Raw genomic sequence first — 24391 nt, forward strand, 5'->3', positions numbered from 1 at the left:
AGAGAATTGATCGTCTGCAAGGACATTTCCCAGGGGATGTCCAGACGTTTTGATGTTTTACCATCCTTGTGGGAAGCTTCTCTCATGTCCCCGCATGGGGAGCTGAAGGTGACAGAGGGAGCTCATTCCGCTCTCCCCAGATTCGAACCTCTGACTTGTCAGTCTTCAGTCTTGCAATCACAAGCAAACAAGGGTTTCCAAGAGCCACTGTGGGTTCCTGGAAAGTGTGATGGTTATATTTGGTTTGTTTCTGTTCATTTTGTCAGCAAATATCTATTCCCTAGTTTCAAGTTACAATGCGTGATTCTGGGTTCTTCTCATTTTGTTGCCTTCTTCAACACAACGTGAAAGGCAATTCATATTTTGAAAGGAGCATGTTGTCAGAGGAAGTAATTGGCAAAACCACTGCTGTTTATTCCTTGCTTTTTTAAAAAAATTCATGGAGTCATAAGTCAATAGATGATTTGGAGACACATGCAGATGTTTATTTATTTTCATTATGCTGACATCCGGTCTTTCCTCTAGCTCAAAGTGGCATACATGGTTCTCCTCTTCCCCACTTCATCCTCACAGCAATTTTCCGAAATTGGTTGAGAGAGATCAGTTGGGCCAAGATCAACTAGAGGGGAGGAGATGACAAATTCAGCCTCAAAGTCTGTTATTTTAACCTAGTCTATTTAATATGCTTTTTTTCCACCTAAAAATATTGTTTTTTATTTCATTTTTTTTGTTGTTGTCTTAATTGTAAGTCACCTTGAGATCTCACAAGAGAATAGAAGTATAATCTGTCCCTGAGTTATGAACATCCAACAGCTCATAGATACGAATGGGGCAGAGGCAGCTAGTTGGAGAGTGGTGAAGATAGGTGTTCCTCTCCAGTCAAGGTGAGGAGGCTGGTGAAGGAAGGAAGCTGGCAACAGGCTCCTTTGCCCCTCATCTTCATCTATGGGTGGTGACCCTTGACTTCTGGCTAACCTCCCTTGCTGCTCACCAGTGCCTTGGATGAAGAGGAAGGGAGGGAGCTTGTCGGTAAGGCCTTTCCCTTCCTCCTCAGCCAAGTGGTTTGAGTTTTATTTTTTAAAATGTACCTGTTTTGACTTACAAACAAATTCAACTTAAGAACAAACCTACAGAACCTATTTTGTTTATAACTTGGGGTCTTTGAAGTGTCCTTGAAAATGGCACGTCTGTCCAAAGGCCACCTGCTCTTAGATCAGTGGTTCTCAACCTGAGGTCCCCAGATGATTTTTGCCTTCAACTCCCAGAAATCCTAACAGCTGGTAAACTGGTTGGGATTTCTGGGAGTTGTAGGCCAAAAACATCTGGGGACCCAAGGTTGAGAACCACTGCCATAGATGGACTAAATGAACTCCATTCTCTTGAACCAGATCCCAGAATACCCAGTCTGCTGGTTGATTATTGAAATTGTAGTCCAAAGATATTTTTCAATGTTCCGATTGTGGCCTGAATCTACACCATTTTAGCCATCCCATCAGTGTATCTTGTCAGAATGGCTTCCTTAAGGTATCTGAGATGCTCCTCAGTGTTATGCAGGGATAGCATATTATTTTGCCAATGCATCGGGGCTTCTTTCCAGTCCTTTTGCCTTCCCAGTCACTCAATGTGTCTTCATTATGGGATTGTACCAAAATTGCTTAGGAAGGAATCGCGTCAGTCTTTGTTTCTATAAAGGTAAAGTTTTCCCCTGACATTAAGTCTAGTCATGTCCGATTCTGGGGGGTGGTGGCCATCTCAGTTTCTAAGCTGAAGAGCCTGCGTTGCCCGTAGATACTTCCAAGGTTATGCGGCCAGCATGACTGCATGGAGCACCGTTACCTTCCTGCAGAAGCAGTACCTATTGATCTACTTACATTTGCATGTTTCAAACTGCTAGGTTTGCAGAAGCTGGGGTTAACAACAGGAGCTCACCCCGCTCCTCGTATTCAAACCGCCAACCTTTTGGTCAGCAGCTCAGCGATTTAATCCACTGCGCCACCAGGGGGCCCCTTGTTTCTATAATCTATAATTTCTATAATTTATCATTTTTTAGAAGGGCAACCCAAATTATTCTCTGAGGATAATTCTGCTCCCCCAACTCCTCACAGAGATCATGGAAAGGAGCCTTCAGAAAACCTTTTTTGTCACAGGTTGAATTGTGAGAATTCCCAGTGTTATTCCCACATATTTTCAAGACTGCCTTTAACCATATGGTGGGAAATGCATAATTGTAAGTCAGAGAATGCTGCAAGGGTGAATACTAGAATCTACCAACAGCTAGAGGGCACTTGATTTCTGTTCCTGCCACCAGGGCTAGAAGCTTATTTTACCAGAAACAAGAATGATACTATCAAATCTGTGCTTCTGAACCCCTCTGTGTCTTCTCTCATGTACATGAATGAGGTCTTAGAATATAGATGGTGCACACCTCTTTAGGTTTCCTACCTTGTCATGCTGAGCAAGAGAATACTAACAATTTTCAAGTGGGTTTGAAGGTATGAGCAAGAAGGGGTGGCATACGAGGAATTGAGGGCAGTGCCAGCGGCCCCAATCTTTTCTCTGTTTTTGGCCCTCCCTTGCATTTGGAGTAACACATGAAGAAGGCTTTACAAACTTTTTCGAAAATCCTAATTCTTTTTTATAGGGCTGTTAAAGAGTACACACAGCTCTGTGTCTGTCTTTTCGGTTTACTAGGCTGTCATAGATGTATGCGCTTGTAAAATGCCTTCTCTTTTTTTTACAACTTGTTTAAGGTCCCCCATTAGAAGACAATGAAACTTCATGTCCCCGATTTCATTTCATGCCTCGCTTTGTAAGGTTTCTTCCAGGTAAGTCAGAATGGTATGATGTCTGATTTGGGGGCTAGCACTCATTCAGATGGTTAGAAAACTGTAATTCGACTTTACTCATCCAGATTTCAGACTTGAAAAATATATCCAAGAGTATCTCTACTTAATATGCTAAATGCAAGACATTATTTTATTTGTATAAAGGGGCATTCAGTCATAATAAACTTTGACTTTCAGCCTGGAGGTGCCCGCGTTCAGGTTAATCACTAAGTGAATATTTAGACCCTTGTTTCTACACTCTGCATTCCTTTAAAGAAAGAAGCCTGAAAGCCATAGCTTTCTGAAGAGACAGAGTGAGTTGGAAACTTTGACTTCTTTTTAGCCATGGGTACCAATTTAGACTGAAATCCTTTTGAAATGCACTTTTGGGGGACTTTGAAATTCTAGTTAGATTTTCCAGTCAATAGTAATGATATGTAAATATAAAGTCCATCTTTCCACAATTAAGAGATTGAGCAGTACAAGCTGTTCCCACATTTAATTTGTGCCTTCAAAGAGCATGTACATTAATTAGAGCTTTCTTGCGTTTCCATTCCCCCCCCCCTCCTATTTTTTAGTTTTCCTGTCAGAGTGTGTTCATGGATAGTCTGAAATTTCACTTGTTGAAAAACGACACTTTTATTACTATTCCTCTCTGGAAGTATAGCTCACATTGGCAGAATTATATTTTTATGCAAAGCTTTTTTTAACAGCAACTCTCAGAACCCACTTTGGCTGTGTGGTCCCAAGAATAGTAGTTGCAAACTATGTTTTAATGTACCACTGGGATTTTTCGTGTGCCAATTCTTCTTCTTATATCTCTATACTATCTTTTCTTCCTTATACTTCTGCTTTGTTCACTGCGGTGTGTGGCAGAAAGGTGGGTTATAAATATATAAACCAGATCAGATTTTATTTTAATTAATTGTCTGTCTGAACAGCAAAGCAGATAACTCCTGGGCTCATGAGCCTAGAAACAGAGCAAGTGCAGTTTGCTTGGTGAAATGGGAATCACAAATTATTCCACCAGCCTTGGAGGCAGAATTTTACGTTTGCATGAAAACGCTGCCAGCACATTTCTCTTCCCTCTGCAACTGTTAAGTTTTTAAGTGGTTTTGCTTTGGGGTGTTCCTCAGATCTGGGTTGATGCTGATCTCCGTCTGTGCTTTGTGAAATAAATACACACCCTTCAAACCTACGGTGATGTATGATTATTCAAACAGTTGGTAGCCTCTCCATGTGGGAGCCTGTACAGGGGCTTCTAGGTAGTGTTTGGTTGTCACAATACATGCTTATACTGTTGGGCGAGTGGGCTTATTAACAAAAGAGCCTCCTCATAAATGCATAGCAGAGTAACTTAGCAGCAGCCTGACCCAGCACCAGTTCCCAAAAGTGATAAAAAGAACAAAAACACACAGACCAATATTATCTCTTCCATAGAATTCAAAATGATCTTAACAGATTAGAGAGATGGGCCAAAACTAACAAAATGAAGTTCAACAGTGACAAATGCAAAATATTCCACTTAGACAGAAAAAATGAATTGCAAAGATACAGAATGGAGGACATGTGGCTCTAGAGCAATATGTGTGAAAAAGATCTTGGAGTCCTCGTGGACAACAAGTTTAACATGAGCCAACAATGTGATGCGGTGAGGGAAAAAGCCAATGAGATTTTGGCCTGCATCAATAGGAGTATAGTGTCTAGATCCAGGGAAGTCATGCTTCCCCTGTATTCTTCCTTGGTTAGACCACATCTGGAATACTGCGTCCAATTCTGGGCACCACAATTGAAAAGAGATGTTGACAAGCTGGAATGTGTCCAGAGAAGGGTGACTAAAATGATCAAGGGTCTGGAGAACAAGCCCTATGAGGAGCAGCTTAAAGAGCTGGGCATGTTTAGCCTTCAGAAGAGAAGGCTGAGATGAGACATGATAGCCATGTATAAATATGTGAGAGGAAGTCATAGGAAGGAGGGAGCAAGCTTGTTTTTTGCTGCCCTGGAGATTACGACGCAGAGCAATGGCTTCAAAATACAAGAAAGGAGATTCCATCTGAACATTAGGAAGAACTTCCTGACTGTGAGAGCCGTTCAGCAGTGGAACTCTGCCCTGGAGTGTTGTGGACGCTCCTTCTATGGAGGCTTTTAAACAGAGTCTGGATGGCCATCTGTTGGGGGAGCTTTGAATGCAATATTCCTGCTTCTTGGCAGGGGGTTGGACTGGATAGCCCATGAGGTCTCTTCCAACTCTATGATTTTATGATTCTATAGGAGGCTTTTGTTTATAGCAAAATAATATGGTTGCACTATTTACAAGAACAAGGTTTCCATGACACAAATAAAGTTCAACCTTCACACTGGAGCTTCACACAGGAGGCTTTCAACCTGGGGCTTCTCACCGAAGCTTCTCACAGATTAAGGCCTACCTCACACTATGAGACCTTCTCACAGACTGATACCTTTCTCCCACTGAGGCAAACTAACACAGAGACCTACTAAGCTGCAGGCACACCTGCTTATATAGAACTGCAGTTTGGTGAGTTGTTGCATCCATTTAACCCTTTCGCTGCTTGACTCACATTTTTGTAATTTCAATATGTCTGACATTTACTGCTATGATTCTCCTTTAACTACTGGGGACCATCCAGGGTTTGGAATTGGACAAGCCATTAGAGGGGTTTCTGGAAGATAGTTCTCAACAATCATCCCTAAATATGAAATCCCAGAAATTCCAACAAGCAGCAGTCAGATTACTAACTGGTGCAAATTACAGGGAGCGGTCATCCTACATCTTTAAGGATCTCCATTAGCTGACGTTTATTTTCCGGTCCCAATTCAAGGTGCAGGTTCTTACCTACAAAGCCCTGAATTGTTTGGGACCTGCCTACCTGCGTGACTGCATTTCCATTTACGAACCTACACGATCTCTTCGATCTTCTGGAGAGGCCCTTCTCTTGCGCCCGCCCCCATCGCAAGCACGATTTGTGGGGATGAGTGAGAGGGCCTTCTCTGTAGTGGCCCCATGGCTCTGAAATTCGCTCCCCAGAGATATTAGGCAAGCCCCCACCCTGGCAGTCTTTAGGAGGAGCCTGAAAACTTGGCTGCTCCTGTGTGCCTTCAGTGATTGAATTTACAATAATCTCTGACCAAACTTGGCATAAAATGTCCTCCGTAGCATTTTTACTTTGCCTGTTAGTGCAATTAAACCCTACCTCATCCTCCGGATCACCTGTCATGACACATTACATTGCCCTCTCACCCAGTGTTTTAAATTTTAATCTTTGCAATCGGCCCTGCCTGCTGTGGTCAATTTTCTTTGTTTTAATCCTCTAATTCCATATTGCTGTTCTATTTATTTTTATTGGGTTTGTATCTTATGTTATTTTTATTTTCTTATTTTCTGTTGTGTTCTTGTGTTATATCGTTTTACTGTATTGCTGGGTATGGCCTCATGTAAGCCGCCCCGAGTCCCCTTGGGGAGATGGTGGTGGGGTATAAATAAAGTTTATTATTATTATTATTATTATTATTATTATTATTATTAATCTCCCTTACAATAAATTGCCTTGAAATTTCTTCATATAGTATGGGGTGTAAAAATAAAAAAACAATATGTGCATTTATGGGCCACAAAATTTGGAGTGTTGTCAATTTAGAACATTAATTTATTATATGTTACTATTTTATTACACACATTATTATTACTATTATTATTCTTAATTCTTATTATTGCTTTGCTTGCCCACCAGGTTCCGATGTAAGTGTAGGGAGCTGAAGATCCAAATTCCTTTTTCAGGGACTGTATTCCAGTGGTGGAGTGCAATTGAAGGCAAGCAGGAAGGGAGAGAGGACCAAAAATACTGGAATATTTTAATGGAAAACTTTTACTTCCAGTAGTTAAAAGTCTTAGGAAAGGTGTTTCAGCATTTTGGAACACATGAGTAAAATGCATAGAGGCACAAGCATCCAAATGACGATGTCATAGGAAGCATTTGGGAAATCCCAGGCAGCCCATCAAACCTCAGTTTTAGGATATGTATTTATTTTTTAATGCTTGATAGCAAAAAGGAACTTCGTATGTACTTTTTGTTTTTAAGATGGAGGGAAGGAAGTGTTGTCTATGCATCAAATTCTTCTGTATTTGCTACGATGCAATAAGCCATTGGTTCCAGAAGAAGAGATTGCCAATATGCTTCAATGGGAGGAACTGGAGTGGCAGAAATATGCAGAGGAATGCAAAGGAATGATCGTGACCAGCTCCGGAATGGTAATGCAAATATTTTCTTGAAGCAAAAGATCGTGTTGTGTTTTGTAATTCTATAATATAAATTAGTAGTGCCCATGTGTTTCAAATAATGCCGCCCAAGAACAGGTTTGAATTTCAGCATAGTGTAGCACTTTATGGGTGGATTAGGATTAGCAGGCCAGAGAGTGTATCTTTATTCAGGCCCCTTCCATACATGACCAACAGAAAATACTGGAAGGGTTTGGTGGGCATTGACCTTGCATTTTGGAGTTGTAGTTCACCTACATCCAGAGAGCACAGTGGACTCAAACAATAATGGATCTGGACCAAACTTGACATGAATATTCAACATGCCCAAATGTGAACACTGGTGGAGTTTGGGGAAAATAGACCTTGACATTTGGTAGTGGCTGGGATTTATAGTTCACCTACAATCATTCACCATTCTGAACCCCACCAACAATATAATTGGGCCAAACTTCCCACACAGAACACCCATGCCTTGAAGGGATCGCTGGCACGAGCCTCCTTTCAGCCTCACACGCTCTCCCTCGCCCGCAGATGTGCACCATGCTGCCATGCACCAAGCACGCCTGCTTTCCTCTCCCTTCTTGCAGTTTCAGAAACAGCCCTCCCCTTGGCTGAGAGGCTGGCTGAGAGGCCAGCCAATTACAGCAGGAGGGGGGCTTTTAGTGGGAGAATTCACCATCCGTTTCCAAAAAGGAAGAGAAGGAAACGCAGAGAGATCTTTAGCCTTCTCTGCCAAAGGAGTCCCTAAGACCATCAGAAATAATATGTTTTCTCATATTCTTTAGCAACCCATCTGAAACCCCCTTCTCGACACCCCAGGGATCCCAACCCCAGGTTGAGAAATGCTGATCTAGTCCTTCCTTCAAGGGCAATGCGATTGAGTGGGGAAGACGCTTATGGTGTGCCCAGCCACATTTCTGAACTTGCTTTGAAGACCAATAAATAAATAAATACTATGTTGGTCAAAATTGGGATACCATGGCATAACATTTATTTCCTGGCTGCCAAGTCTCTGGCTTCATTAATGAATCACAATAGCAGAATTGCCTGCATTATTTCTCCCCGAACATCAGTAATCACCACCATCTCCTCCATTAGAATGCCTCCTCTAAGTCCTTTCAAAATATCAGCAAAATGTACAAGCAATTCTCTTTGTTTTATTATCTGAACTTGTTCTTAATATCTCATTTTTTTATTATTATCTGGGCTTGTTCTTCGCACAATGAATAATCAAGGCATTCTTTCTTCGAATTTCCATGGATTTTAGCACGGAAAGTTTCACCTTGGGCTTGTTGAACCCCGTGATAAACCACTTACTGTTTATAATGGCTAAAGATCAAGAGAGGATTACGAAGAACTGTTTTATTATGTTTGCAGTTCAGATTATGGCTTGTTTTTTTGTGTGAGACGTGAAGGAGGGAGGAGAAAGATAGCTACAGGTGCTTTTTTCTTTTACTCCTTTATTGAATTTCTTCAACAACAGTAGCATTTATTCCTACCAGGAATAAAAATGACATGAGGAGATTTGTATGAGATTTCTGTTTCTTTGTCCACGCAAAGCTGAATAAGCTGCATTTAAGATAAAGGGCTTCTTGCAGTGCCTAACCTTGTAAAATGTCTTATTAGAATAGATGAGCTTTAATCCAAAACTACTCTGTCCATCCCTCTTTGGGGTGAGGCAGATCTTATGTTGTGTGACAAAAAAAAAAAAACCAAAAAACTGGCAAAATTGAACTGGGTGCGATATTCTGCATTGATTTTCATTTTTTCCCATTCGATGTGTATCCTTCCAGCCATAATGAGCTGCTAAGAATGCTCAGCCGCTTTAAACATTTACGTGCGTAAAATCAACCATGAAAACATGCTAGTCGATAATTTCCTCTCGTTTGTTAACTTGCTTTTTAACTGATGAGAAATTGTAAGTAGAAAATTTTTAGTCTGGTGTGTGTGGTTATTCTGTCCTTACTTCCCTGTCAATCTATCATAGTGAATAGAAGGAGAAGTTTTTAATGACAGCAAATAGAAGCCAGCCTCAGGAATTTATATTCCCTCTTCCCTTAACAGTAACGTGTTTGTATTTTTCAAACATTTTTCTGAGTAGCCCAAAAGGCTCCTGGGGTGGTTTATAATCATTAAAAAGGAAGCCCCTGCCCAGAGTTATTGTGTGCCTTCAAGGCACTTCTGGCTTGGGGTGATACTAAGACAAAGATATGATGGGGTTTTCTTGACAAGATTTATTCAGACCAGGTTTGCAGTTCCCTTCCCTTGAGGCCAAGAAAGTGTGATGTGCCCAAAACCACCCAGTGAGTTTCCGTGGCTGAATCCTAGGGTGCATCTATACTGTAGAATTAATGTAGTTTGGCACCACTTCAATGGCCATGATTCAATGCTGTGTGGGGATTTATAAAAAGGCACCATGATGAAATGGGTTGACTGGAAAGGCATGTGTTGGAAGTTGATTGACTGAGCATGAAAAAAGTCAAAATTCTGATTGGCTACTGTTTCTGGTTTGCTGATGAGACAAATGGTTTTAACTGCCACTTTCACCTCGGAGAGTGAAGAGAGCGCTGACTGACATCAGTCAGGAAGGAAATGGCTGTCAACTCTCTGAAGCCTGATTATTTATAAAGCAAATGAGGCATATTTAAAGACTGTTTAAAAGGACTGCTTATTCCCTATGTTCTCTGTGTGATTTCAGAGAGACTGCTGTATATCTTGTTGCCCTGTTTGGACTTTTGAACGGAAGTAAAGATATTGTAACTGCCGAGTGACACTTTATTATACAGCAGGGTATTTTTTTGGTTCAGAAACTGTGGTAAAGCTTCTGTTTATTTACATTTACAACCTCAAACACTATGGAATCAACAGAGTTATAGTTTTACAAGCTCTTTACACTTTCTTGCCAAAATACTGCTGGTAACTCACCAAACTACAATCCCAGGATGCCATAACATGACGTCCTGGCAGTTAAAGCTGTGTCAAATTGTATTAACTCTACTGTGTAAATGCCCCCTGGTCTTCTAGAATTTTAGTCTAAACTCAAACTGACTCTCTCCGCCCCACAGGCTTATAGTTTTTAAAAGACCAACACAAAATGAAATATAAAAATGATTGGAGTACAGTGGGTCCACAGTACCTGTAAGGTTTGAATCCAGGATGCAGATATGAAAAAAAGGATTATCAAGTTAACTTATTTTGTATCAAAACCATTGCATAAATAAGTATAAAACTGATACAGATAAAGGGAACACAAGCAGTTAAACAATTTTAGACCAAAAATGGGCAACTGTGACCACATTGCCTGTAGCTTTAAACAATTCTTCCTCTGCATGAGGCAGGGCATTGTGGACAAGCATACATATGCAGAGTTGTTTGTTCTGTTCCATAGTCGCACAAGGTGGAGGATTCTTCTAGGTATTGCCAGGTTGTCTTTTGATCTGTCCACTCTGCTTCTGAGTCTGTTCAGGGACTTCCACATTGCCCCATTCTCGGTTTGCCCCTGAAGGCAAACCCTTGTGGGGGGCCATCCAGTTGGAATTGCCTGGTTTAGCTGCCCAGAGGGATGTTCTTGCTGTTGCTGGGGGAACATTAAGAGGCGTGGTGGTTCTCATGAAGGTTTTCCTTGATTGAGTCTGCTGGGAGGAGGCTGATAGCCATGCAGTGGATGGCTTTCACGATGTTCAACCTCATTTCTTAGTTAGCAGTTAGCAGCAACCGCCCTATCTCCTCAAAGGGACTCAGGGCGGTTTCAAAAAAATATGGCAAAAAATATGGCAAAGATTCAATGCCAAAAGAAAAGCCATACAAACAGTTTACATCAGGACAAGACACATTAGGCAATATAGAACAACATAACTATAACGTAATGGTCAAAATAGCAAAAAAAAAAAAAAAAAAACAATAAATAAAATAAAAAATAGAATAAAAACATCATAAAATATAAAAACACCCTGATAAAACACACACACACACACACACACACACACAAATAAAATATAAAACTGACTACATTGGAGCTTCATCAGGTGAGGTTCATCAGTAGCAATGGCCAGGAGTGCTAAAAATGAACCTATCAGCTATAAGAAGGGCTGGATAAGTGGATGAAGTGCAGAACAGAGTAGGTACTGGGTTGTTGTAGGTTTTTCCAGGCTGTATGGCCATGTTCTGGAGGCAATTTTTCTCCTGACGTTTCGCCTGCATCTATGGCAAGCATCCTCAGAGGTAGTGAGGTCTGTTGGAAGTAGGAAAAATGGGTTTATATATCTGTAGAATGACCAGGGTGAGACAAAGGACTATCTGGCGACCTAGGGACTAATCGTTGTCAAAAACTTGCTGGAACATTCAGGTTTTCAGTTCCCTATGTAAGGAGGACAGTGTGGGGACTTGGCTAATCTCCCTGGGGAGGGTGTTCCAAAGTCAGGGGCCACCACTGAGAAGTCCCTCTCCCTCATCTCCACCAACCACACTTGTGATAGTGGTGGAAGCAAGAGGAGGCTTTCCTTGGCAGATCTTAGAGCCTGCACTGGTTCATAGGAGGAGATGTGATCATGAAGTTAGGCAAGGCTGATGTTCTTATTAATGTTTGGTCTGCCAGTAAGTTATTGTGTTCAGCTATTTTGTTCATACAGTGTTTCCTAAATGTTAGTGTTTGATCTAAGGTGACACTGTGATATTTAGGATGGAAACAGTGTTCCAACCCTTGACCTTCCCAGGTAACTTTCAATTTCCTGTTGAGTTCATGGTTACATAGGTGGAAAGCACATACTTGTCTCTTGGCAGGGTTAGGCTTCAGGTGGTTCTCTTTGAAGTACCTGGAGAGATCTTTCAAGGCATTAGTAAGTTGGTTTTAAATTGCTTCAAAGTCTTTTGCTTGCATTATTAGACCAAGGTCATCAGCATATATAAAGTTCTTTGTGAGTGGTGGCTGTGGCTGATCGTTAGTAAAGATGTTGATCAAGGTCGGTTCAAGAACTCTGCCTTGGGATAGACCATTATTTTCCCTCCTCCATCTACTTTTCCTGCCTTGAAACTCCACATAGAAGTTGCGGTTTTCTAGGTGGGTCTGGATAGCTTTCTGTAAAATCATAGTCTGGAGTAATATGGTAGACTTTATGCAGCATTTTTCTATGTTGCACTGTGTCATAGGCTGCCGTAAGGTCCACAAAAACTATTCCCATAATAAACCTTCCTCATATCCTTCCTTGATATACTCAATCAGATTTAGAATTTGGGTGTACATTTTTCCCCTGATCTGAAACCTGCTTGTTGTGCAATAAGCTGGGCTTCAATAATAGCCCCATAATCAAGTTCCATGTTATTAAATGGTGTTGATGTGGGTATCAGTGTCTTACAGATTTACGGGGGCTGCTGATCACTCTGCCTCTTGCCCTCTCATGTGCAGAGCCACCCACAATAGCAAATTTGCTGGCTTTTGGAAGACTTTCTGATATGTGTGTGTGTGTGTATTATTCTCTTTTATCTGGTGGGTTGAATTTGTGAATGCGGAGCCTGCAGACACAGTAGACCCACTCTATCTAGTCTCTGAGAGGTTCTATTTACCACTTCATCTCTGCCTTCTGCAGCCTTTCTCTCAGTAATGAGTCTTAAAGTGACTTACAGCATATTTGGAAAACAAGACAGATGAAAACAGATTTATTTGCCACAGGAAGGGGATTGATTTTAAACTTTCCTCTCCTCCGTTCCACAGTAGCTCTTCCCACGTGAAGATGCTACCTTTTTTCGGGAAGTTGGACATGCCTGTAACTCTATAACTGACAACAGAGTTGTTCTTAATTGAATTTAACTCTTTGATCTTTTCCCTTCTCTCACTCTAGAAGCCCAGCTCGGTTCGTATTGATCAGTTGGATCGTGAGCAGTTCAACCCTGATGTGATTACTTTCCCCATTATTGTCCACTTCGGGATAAGACCTGCACAGCTCAGTTACGCTGGAGACCCGCAGTAAGCTATTATTGTCAAACCTGCGATTAAAAGCCTCAGCTCAAGCCAGCTTTCCTGTTGATGCTCTGCTGTACAAATGTCTATCTCTGCTGAAATGATTATGAACAAACACTTTTGTTTTAATACTCTGAATCACAGAATGAAGAAATTGAAAATAACTCCATTTTAGGTATACTGCAACTTGCCTGAAGTGCAATATATAGTTTGTTCAGATCTTTACATTTGATTGACAAATTACACAATTCATGTGATTTTTTTTCAGCCAGTGGTTGCTTTATACTGAATAGTGATAATAGGTTTTTAATACTTTTTCTTCTTTTGTCTTAATGAAGACATTTGAAGTTTTCTTTTTCTTCACTTTTTGTAGATTTTAAAACATGGACGTCTTTTCTACTTTTTAAATGCTATGATTGGAATACATACAATATTGAAACTGCTGTTCTTAAACTTATGCTGACACACAAACACACACACGTGTTTCTCTTCTATGTTAGTTCAGTTCTCTTCAGTGTTAGCTACATGAAAGTAGTTAGTTTTCTTCTTGAGATAAAATACATGACTAGCATCCAGGATCCTCTTCAAGTTTTAGAATGTTTTAGAAGTCACATTTCTAAAACATTTAGACCAACCTGTGGTCCGTGAACCACCAGTGGTCTGCAATAATTAAAATATAGTCCATGACCTCATCCTTACTATACCGTTGCAACGAGAGCGATTGGTCTCACAAAACCCTCTTATAGTGCCGAGATTTATTAAATACGGTTTTCTGTGGGAGAGCAGATGGCGACTACTGGATGGCATATGTTCTGTATCAGAAACCAGAGCTGATGTGGTCTATCCAATGCAGTTTTCTGAATCAGCACCCCAGTTGAAATCCGAACCAGTTGAAACCCGAACCATCCGAGAGCTACTTGCTTTTCGGAAAGCCTGTAAAAACTTTCTTTTCCGACTAGCTTTCGATGGGTGAATAACTCGGGACTATGTCTGTTCTCATTTTTATTGTATTTTAAAGTTGATTGTATTGTTTTAATCTACTGCTGTAAACCGCTCCGAGCCAAATTGGGAGTGGTGGTATACAAATCAAATAAATAAATAAAATAACCAAACCAAATCTAAAGTTGAACAAAAACTGATTCACAACTCTTTTGATACTAATGTTGACGTGTGGTCCCTGGTCAAAGTGGTCCCTGGTCAATAAAAGTTTGGGAACTACTGATTCAGACCCAAGGAATAAAATAAGCAAGTCACATTTATTAGAAAATGGGGAAACTATTTCTCAGTGGTGATACATCATGCTGCTGTGGGAGGCATTAAAGTAGATTTCCACTTATCATCTTCCCAGGTAGTCCAGAAATTCTTCCTGTGATTAGGAATGGAAATGTGTTAGTTTTGCTTTCTCTCACTTTGGAGTTTCAAGGTCTTTCTATCCCAGACAAGAAGAAATGCCTGCCTTAGGATTATTTTTTCCAAAACCTCAAATTTCTCTGCCTTTTGCAGTCACCAAATTCAACATACAGTTATTTCCAAAATGAAGAACTGCGGGCATATCCTCTTACTGTATAAATCAGAGTTTTCCAAACATTTCATGTTGCTGACACACCTTTAGCAATAGCGTAATTCAGTTTTACCAGCAACCCGGAGGTTAAACCATCTTACAACAAATACGACACATAGATAAATTATAATAATGAATTGTATGGGGACACAACCTTTCTCTCTCTCTCTCTCTCTCTCTCTCTCTCTCATACACACACACACACACACACACACATGATTTGTAAGATAATAGCATACATTTCCAAGATTTTGTCTTTTATGAGTAACAATATGTAAATATTTGCAAGATTTTTTAAAAAAGTATAACACCAGTAAAATAACTACTTACCATTTTAATGAGATGTATGAGGTTGATGGGATGAACACAACTTTTGCATATTTGATGTTATATTATTAGATAAAGGCACTCACATTTTGTCATCAAGCATTTTTAAACTTCCATGTTTCAGCGATATTGCTTATTTCACATAGATTGAGGCCCCTTCTACTTCCATATAAAATCCGGATTATCTGCTTTGAACAGGATTATATGGCAGTGTAGACTCTCTCAGTGTAGACTCTCCAGTTCTGAATCTGAATTACATGGCAGTGTAGAAAGGGCCTCTGGTGTTTCTCTTTTATAGTTGCACAACATAACCTTCATAATGCATCCTTTTATTGTGACATGCAGTTTGGAAAGCTCTAGTAGAATTGTTAAGGAAGAGAAATGGAGGTGATAATGTACTTTATTAATGTAGTGGAATTCAAATGTTATATATTCTACTTCAGATACCATTTCTTTTTAAATGTAAGAACCCACCTGTGAGTCTGGTTCTGGGAGACTTCTGGGCTTTGACCTAGGCTGGGCTTTGACCTATAGATGGGCACAGATTCCTCACCTCAGATATACCTGACATTGGGGGGAAATTTCTCTGCTCTGTTTTAAGGCTAGGTTTTATATGGAATTGCTGTGTAATTAATATTCTCAGTGAAACGGATCATGCACTATGATGTCATTTTTGAATCAATTCTCCTCCTCTCACCATCTCCCATTTTCTGTTCTTTGTCAGGTACCAGAAACTCTGGAAGAGTTATGTGAAGCTGCGTCACCTGTTGGCTAACAGCCCCAAAGTGAAGCAGGCAGATAAGCAGAAACTGGTGCAAAGAGAGGTACGTTGTTGTTTAGCCCAAGCTCATTCATGAGTTTGAATCTAATGCTTTTTTAAAATGTTGCTACCTTAGTTTCAAAGCCAATCAATTTGAATATTGAACTTTTAAAAGAAGGGGATGGTGAAACAAAAAGTTCTTTAGAAATATGGAAATGTTTAAATGTTTTATTTATTACCAGGATTGTGTGGATTGTAATGCTTTCATTTCATCTGCATACTCAATTTTAACAACAGGATGATTTCAGATTCACAAAATTCTGTTTTGATGAGAATTTAAGCTGTCACAGGGAATTACTTTTTGGACTACAGCTCCCATTATCCTTGACAAATAACTTTTGCAGACTCTGGTTTTGATTCCAAAAATCCCAGGTCTAGCTTTGATGCAAAAGATTTATAGAAGGTAGACTTTGACTAAGGGCCCCCCTGGTGGCTCAGCAGGTTAAACCACTGAGCTGCTGAACTTGCTGACCATAAGGTTGGCGATTCAAATCCAGGAAGTTGAGTGAGCTCCCACTGTTAGCCCCAGTTTATGCCAACCTAGCAGTTCGAAAACATGTAAATGTGAATAGATCCATAGGTACTGCTTCTGCGGGAAGGTTATGGCGCTCCATGCAGTCATGCTGGCCACATGACTTTGGAGGTGTCTATGGACAACGCTGACTCTTCGGCTTAGAAATGGAGATGAGCACCACTCCCTAGAGTCAGACACAACTAGACTTAATGACAGGGGAAATTTTTACCTTTACCTTTACTACACTATGTCTAATTGTTGGACCAATGGCCACTTTCCAGTGGATTATTAAGTATTTTTTAGTATTTGGGATTCTTGAAAACAGACTTGATGCTTTGAGTCTCTTTGTGGAGAGGAAAAAGTAGCGTGTATGTATGTGTGTGTGTGTGTGTATACATACATACACACACACATATATAAACATAATAATAATAATAATAATGCATTTCCTTTTCTTGGTGAAATCCAGGGCTGTTTGAATAGACACTTCCCATTCATATGATAGATTTTTTCTCCTTCCTCACATTCTCTAGTTAAAAACATACACATACCTTCTATTTTTGGAAGCCAATATGTGAGCGGGAGAAGATAACTGGAGCCCCTCAATGTGTTTCAACCTGATAAGGATTGTGATCCTGCTCAAGAGCTCTATGTTTCTTCACATCCAGTTTGTCTAGTTTGTTAACATAGTCAGCAACTGTTTGGCTCAGAAGTAGGGCTTCACTTGGACACTAACAATCATTTGTTGTACAGTTTGATAAAAGTGTTCTATTAGTGGGTATCAAATACCCCCTTATGCAATGCCAGGAAAAACTGCCGCTGCGTTTGTGTAATCCCCAGTTATGTTCGCATAAAATTGCAAGATGATGCCCACTCTTATTTCTGCTATCTTTGACATTGTGAGCTGAGAATGTTTGCTCAGAATTAAGTATCTGGAAGTGTAAATGGGACACTTTTCTTAGTAAGAATTTGTCAAGTCTGGACTCTAAATCCAAAAAAAATCATTTGGGCTTTCCCCCCCTGTGATGCAGCACTAAAACTCCCATGCTATCATTTTGAAGAAGGATGTGTTATTTCCCCCTGTTAGAGCGGACTATCTTTAACTTTAGTGAAGTCTTACATTGCTGCGCTGGAGAACAAATGAAGATGATAACATTTTTATTAAAAAAAGAAAAAAAGATCTCCGAGGAATAATGAATGAGTTATTGTTGAAAGTGTAGCAGATAGGGTTTACGAGTGATTACATTTTGTGGCAAAAGGAGAAAGAGCTGCTTTGACATTTATCACTTACTACAACGTAGATCTCTGTTTCCAGATTTTATCACTTGGGCTGATTGCTTTTCCCGTGAATGTTTCTCTGGTTCAAATGTCAGCTCTAGTGTGAAGTAGTTTCTCAGGTCCTCATCTGCAACATGCTGATAATGCTGAGTTACCTTAAAAGGTGGACTACGGGCCACAAAACGCGTATGCCGTGTAAAATGTATTAATCTTTAACCTTTCTTATGACTCACTCTTTTCCATGGGATGAATATGGGCTATTTTCATTAACCCAGTCCCCGTTCACAAGGACTTCTAGCAGCCATATTGGAACTGGGCGTTTTAGCATGTCTTGTTTAGGGGTGCTAGAAATACAGTTTTCCCTCCACATTTGGGGTTTGACTTTTGCAGATTTCATTGCTCACTGATTTGATTTTAATAATAATAATAATAATAATAATAATAATAATAATAATAATAGAAAAGTCGACAACGTATCCTAAGTGTAGACTCTGCAAGTAAGCAGATGAAACAATAGATCACATCCTCAGCTGCTGCAAGAAGATCACATAGACAGGCTACAAGCAGAGGCATAACACCTTTGCTCAGATTCATTGGAACTTGTGCCACAAATACCATCTGCCTACAACAAAGAACTGGTGGGATCACAAGCCTGAAAAAGTTACAGAAAATGAATATGTCAAGCTACTCTGGGACTTCTGAATTCAGACAGAGTTTTGGAGCACAATACTCTTGACCTCACAATTGTGTTAAAAAACAAAGTATGGATCATTGATGTTGCAATCCCAGGTGACAGCAGGATTGAAGAGAAAGGACTGGAAAAGTTGACACGGTATGAGGATTTAAGGATCGAACTGCAAAGACTCTGGGACAAGCCAGTAAAGGTGGTCCCAGTGGTGATCAGCACACTGGGTGCAGTGCCTAAAGACCTTGCCCTGCACTTAAACACAATCGGTGCTGACGAAATTACCATCTGCCAGCTGCAAAAGGCCACCTTACTGTGATCTGCATGCATTATTTGCTGATACATTATACAGTCCTAGACACTTGGGAAGTGTCCGACGTGTGATCCAATACAACAGCAAGGAAAGTGATCTTGTCTGCTGTGGACTCATCTTGTTGTGTTTCAAATAATAATAATAATAATAATAATAATAATAATAATAATAATAGCAGCAATGGAAGCCCATTGAGTGACTTTGGACAGAATGTAACTCTTCAGTGTAAATTTAGCCAAGAAAACTTTGTTATCTTAATCTTAAGGCCGCCATTGGTCTGAAATGACTTGAAAGCACACAATCGCAACAACAACCGGAAGACCACCTGTTCCTTATCCATCCTCTATACTCTTGTGGGAAGATTTGCATTTCTCAGCGAAGTGTCTTTTTTTTTCTCTTTCAAGGAAGCATTGCAGAAGATCAGGCAGAAAAACACCATGCGACGTGAAGTGACGGTTGAGCTGAGCAGCCAAGGATTCTGGAAAACAGGCATTCGCTCAGATGTCTGTCAGGTGAGTTGAGTCTCTTTCTGTATGGCTAGGTGGTGGAGAAAACCTATTTTGACCATGTCTTTAGAACCTGAAAGTCTTCACCACACCTTAACAGACAACATGAAAGCACATACAGAGACACTAATGCTTTGGGGCAGAGCCTCTAGCTTCCCAATTTTAGTGCACGTTTTGGGATTTGGAAAAGTTAAGAGGCCCTGATGATAGTCCTTCTTTGGATTCTACTTAGAAGTAAGCCAAATGAATGGGGATAATTTGGGATGTATTAGGAATGTTGTTCTTATCTCTCTTTTTATAAGGCTTTGTAGGCTTTGCAGGTCCTGAAACGTTCACAGTGTTCTATTGCCTCAGATACCTTCGGGGAGCGGGGGATTTGAAAAACCATGCAGAAAAAGATGTCCACATATGTAAATGTGCACAAACATTGATTAGACACATTTAAGTTAGGGCTGGGGAGGATACATTCAAGTGATGCATGCAGTTTGAAAATGTGCATACATTTATTTTAAAAAAAAGCAATAAAAGAAATCTAAGAGGGCATATATTTATCCCATGTTACCTTGCGTACCTGGCACTGCCCAGGTTATTTGAAAAAGTCTTTTTTTATTTATTTTACAAAATGCATAAGGTTGTGAGTGAAGTAAAGCTCACATCATGTCAGGTTAATCCTTTGAAACTCCATCAGAAGTTAAAGTTTGTCATGTTGGGTAAGTTTGCTCTAGATGCATCAATGGTAGGGTCCAATGTGATAAATTACAGCTCCACTATGGTGGGCCGATCCCCTCAAATCCCTCCAGTAAGGTTCAGTTGGTTATAGGGGTTCTGTGTGCCAAATTTGTTTCAGATCCGACATTGGTGGTGATCACAGTGTCTCTGGATAAAAGTGAACTACAACTTCCAGAATTGAAGTCAGATCCCCTCAAACCCCTCTAGGATTTAGAATTGGTCATGCTGGTTCTGTGTGCCAAGTTAGGTCCAGGGCAATCATCGGTAAGGTGCAGAGTGCTCTTTGATTGCAAACAAACTATAAATCCCAGTACCCACAACTAACAGATGTGAAGGCCAATTCTATACCAAACCCATCAGTATTCAGATTTTGATGTATTGGGTATATGTGTCGAATTTGGTGCAGATGTATCGTTGTTTGTGTTCACAGTGCTCTCTGGGTGTAGGTGAACTATAATTTCTATAAATCAAGATGAATTCCCCCCAAAGCCCTCCTGTATTTTTCTGTGGTCATGGGGGTTTGTGTGCCATGTTAGGTCCAGGGCTATCATTGATGCGGTCCAGGGTACTCTTCGATTGCAAGTGAATTATAAATCCCAGTACCTACAACAGCTATAAATCAAGGTGAATTCCCCCCAAATCTCTCCAGTATTTTTCTTTGGTCATAGGGGTTGTGTGTGCCAAATGTGGTCCAGGTCCATTGTCAGTGGAGGTCACAGTGCTCTGATTTGCTGCAGGGTGAACTACAACTTCCATCATGTGGAGTCAATTCCCCAGACTCCTCCAGTATGTTTAGTAGTTGCTTAGTTCTGCTCTTTTTGTTGTGCAGAGTAAGAAACGGTTAAAGGAGAGGCAGTGGGCAGGATCATACAAATTCCACACCAATGGAGAGAGTCAGAAAAACTGAGATGTCTGTGGTGGAGGAAACACATAAAATCTAGGATGAAATTGTCCTCAAATGAAAGCATTCCTTGGGTGGTGGGGGGTATGGTGTTTTTGGAGAATATTGGCAGGGGTTGGGCTACATCAGGGGTCCTCAAACTTTTTAAACAGAGGGCCAGGTCACAGTCCCTCATACTGTTGGACATCCGGATTATATTTTGAAAAAAAAAATGAATGAATTCCTATGCACACTGCATATATGTTATTTGTAGTGCAAAAAAAACTTACATTCAATAATTAAAATGAAGAACAATTTTAACAAATATAAACATTAGTATTTCAACGGGAAGTGTGGGCCTGCTTTTGGCTGATGAGATAGGATTGTTGTTGTTGTGTGCTTTCAAGTCATTTCAGACTTAGGTTGACCCTGAGCGAGGGCCGGGTAAATGACCTTGGAGGGCCGTATCCGGCCCCCGGGCCCCTGGGCTACATGTTCATGGCGCCCGCTATAACCTGAAATGTCATTGAAGGGAGGGCTTTAAACTGTGGTTTAAAGCTGTTTGTGAAAGCAGGGGCCTCTCTGGGGAAGTAGACACTCCAACCACATACACACATATTTTTATTAAATATACAGAAGATATCTAGATAAGATATAGATATAAAAGGGGTGGAGGCAACATAATGGATGAGGAAAGTTGTTTTCATAGCGTGTTCAAAGCATTGACGGCTGCTCAGCAATAGTAAGGAAAAAGCTTGGTTGGACAATGGAACAAGAGGGATTATTAGTGCACCTCATTTTGTCCGCCTTGTTAATTTTTGATTCTTTAGTTGTTTTGAGACTGAGACAGATCAGTGGGAATTCATATAGACGCATTTCTAACCCCCTCCCTAGACGTTTCCCTCATAGCTTTTGTGTTTCTAGAATAAATGTACTAATGGAGAATCCAAGTCAAACAGCATATTTCTGGCTTTTAACTCTTGGAAACGGAATTGTGCAGAGCCTCAAAAGCCTTTGTGGTTTGCCTAGTTAGATGGTGTTGGGCTTTTGTTTTTTCTCCCATCCTTTTCTGCGTGGAAAGGCGGCAAAGCGCCAAAGACCAAGGGCTATGCTATATTGCAGAATCAATTGTCTTTGAGATATATAGCTATATCTCCCCAAGGAGAGGTCAAAAGGAAGAGTCTCTCTCGTGTTCTCTGACTCTCTTTCTGTTTTTTTAATGAAAGCTTGCTACTGGTGTTTTTCCATTTTGCTTTCCGCTAGGTTAAAGAGTGGTAAAATTGAATGAGTCTTTATCAAGGCTGTGGGCAAGTTTAATGCAGAGTGGTTTGAAATGACTGCTTTGCTATTTTCTTTCCATTCCCGGTTGAACAGATTGCTTCTATATCATAATAGCTTCAGTTTAACGATTTTAAATCAACCACTGGCAATATATTGTGAACAGGCTTTGTGGGACACGATCCATGTCTGCAGCAGGGGCAGGCCCTATGTGTTTTCTTTTTTTTCATGTCAGAAGTGACTTGAGAAACTGCAAGTCGCTTCTGGTGTGAGGGAATTGGTTGTCTCCAAAGATGTTGCCTAGGGGAAGCTTGGATGTTTTATTTATTATTATTTATTATTTATTTATTTACTTCATTTATATAACGCTTTTCTCAGCCCTTGGACGACTCAAAATGGTTAACAGTAGCAAAATCCAATCATAAAAAGAGTTTAAAAACAGTTTAAAAACAATGATATAATAAAAAATCAGTTAAACATAACTATAACATCTCATTAGCATCTCATAGGTAGAATCAAGATCCAATCTCATAATCGGTTGTTATTATTATTATTATTATTATTAACTTTATTTGTACCCCGCTAGCATCTCCCGGAGGACTCGATGCGGCTTACACAGGCCGAAGCCTCAAACACAATACAATAGAAAGTATAACATCACAACAACAAGGCAAATCAAACAATAAGCAAAATAACATAACACCACAACACTAAGTAGATCAAGCAATAAGCAAAATAACAACAAGACAGTACATCAGGACATTATTAAAAACTGGTTCGGCCGGCGCACTGGGGTACAAGGGTTAAAAGTGCTGAATGGTAGGAGGCACGTAGGATTAAAAGTGCGATGTGCAGTAACAATTTGTTATGCTAAGGTGCTACTAGGACTTGGGGTGGGGATTCCTAGTCTGGGAAGGCACATCGGAACAGCCAAGTTTTTAGGTTCCTTCTGAAGACGGCTAGGGTGAGGGCTTGTCTGAGCTCTTTTGGGAGGGCGTTCCAAAGTCGGGGGGCCGCCACAGAGAAGGCCCTGTCACGTGTCCCCACCAAGTGCGCTTGCGACGTGGGTGGGATCACGAGCAGGGCCTCCCCAGATGACCGGAGCGAGCGTGTGGGTTCGTAGATGGAGATGCGGTCACGTAGGTAGGGTGGTCCCAAACCGTTCAGGGCTTTGTAGGTGAGCACCTGCACCTTGAATTGGGCTCGGAAAATAAATGGCAGCCAGTGGAGCTCCTTGAACAAGAGGGTTGACCTCTCTTGACAATGAGCTCCAGTTAGCATCCTGGCTGCTGCCCGCTGGACCAATTGTAGTTTCCGAGCCGTCTTCAAGGGCAGCCCCACGTAGAGCGCATTGCAGTAATCCATTCTAGAGGTGACCAAGGCGTGGACCACCCCGGCCAGATCCGCCTTCACGAGGTACGGTCGCAGCTGGCGCACAAGTCTCAGTTGCGCAAAGGCCCTCCCGGATACTGCCGACACCTGGGCCTCAAGTGTAAGCGAAGAATCCAGGAGGACACCCAAACTGCGGACCTGTGGCTTCAGGGCGAGTGTAGCCCCGTCCAACACAGGTGACCACCCTATACCCCGATCTGGTTTGCAATCGACCAGGAGGACCTCTGTCTTATCGGGATTGATCTTCAGCTTGTTCTTCCTCATCCAGGTCGACACAGCGGCCAGGCACTCGTCTAGGACCCGAGAAGCCTCCTTGGAGTTAGGTGGAAAAGAGTAGTAGAGTTGTGTGTCATCCGCGTAGAGATGGCACCCAACTCCAAAACTCCGGATGACCTCTCCCAGCGGTTTCATGTAGATGTTAAAAAGCATGGGCGACAGAATAGAGCCTTGCGGGACCCCACAGGTCAAAGGCCAGGGGTCAGAGCAGGCGTCTCCCAGCTTCACCATCTGAGTTCGTCCCTCCAGGAAGGACTGGAGCCACGACAGAACCGTGCCCCCAAGGCCCATCCCGGAGAGACGACCCAGAAGGATACCATGATCGATGGTATCGAAAGCCGCTGAGATGTCCAAGAGAACCAGCAGAGTCACACTCCCCCTGTCCAGCTCTCTGCGGAGGTCATCCACCAAGGCGACCAAGGCTGTCTCGGTGCCGTGACCAGGCCTGAAACCAGACTGTGACTGATCTAGGTAGTTGGTATCGTCCAGGAAACCCTGAAGCTGAGAGGCGACCACCCTCTCCAGCACCTTACCCAAAAAGGGGAGGTTGGAGATCGGCCTGTAGTTATTCAGCACCGTGGAGTCAAGGGAAGCTTTTTTGATAAGTGGACGAACCACGGCCTGCTTCAAGTTGGATGGAAAAATGCCTTGCTCCAGCGATGCGTTGACAATCAGTACAAACCAATCAAGCAACCCCCCTCTGGCTGATTTAATGAGCCAAGATGGGCATGGGTCTAGAGATGAGGTGGTCGCTCTCACAGCCCCAAGAATCTCCTCC

The 24391-nt window shown here is 41.3% G+C and overlaps 1 protein-coding gene across 1 annotated transcript in view; it reads left to right on the top strand.

Moving 5' to 3' along the window:
• DROSHA (drosha ribonuclease III) overlaps positions 1–24391 on the top strand; it is a 164123-nt gene that overhangs the window by 41932 nt on the left and 97800 nt on the right. The window contains exons 12-16 of the mRNA XM_060774694.2: positions 2751–2825; positions 6923–7092; positions 12936–13060; positions 15667–15766; positions 18957–19064. Of these exons, the coding sequence (XP_060630677.2) occupies positions 2751–2825; positions 6923–7092; positions 12936–13060; positions 15667–15766; positions 18957–19064 (578 nt within the window). The remainder of the gene's footprint in view (positions 1–2750; positions 2826–6922; positions 7093–12935; positions 13061–15666; positions 15767–18956; positions 19065–24391) is intronic.

Source organism: Anolis sagrei, chromosome 4 (assembly GCF_037176765.1).
Source record: "Anolis sagrei isolate rAnoSag1 chromosome 4, rAnoSag1.mat, whole genome shotgun sequence".
NCBI lineage: Eukaryota > Metazoa > Chordata > Lepidosauria > Squamata > Dactyloidae > Anolis > Anolis sagrei.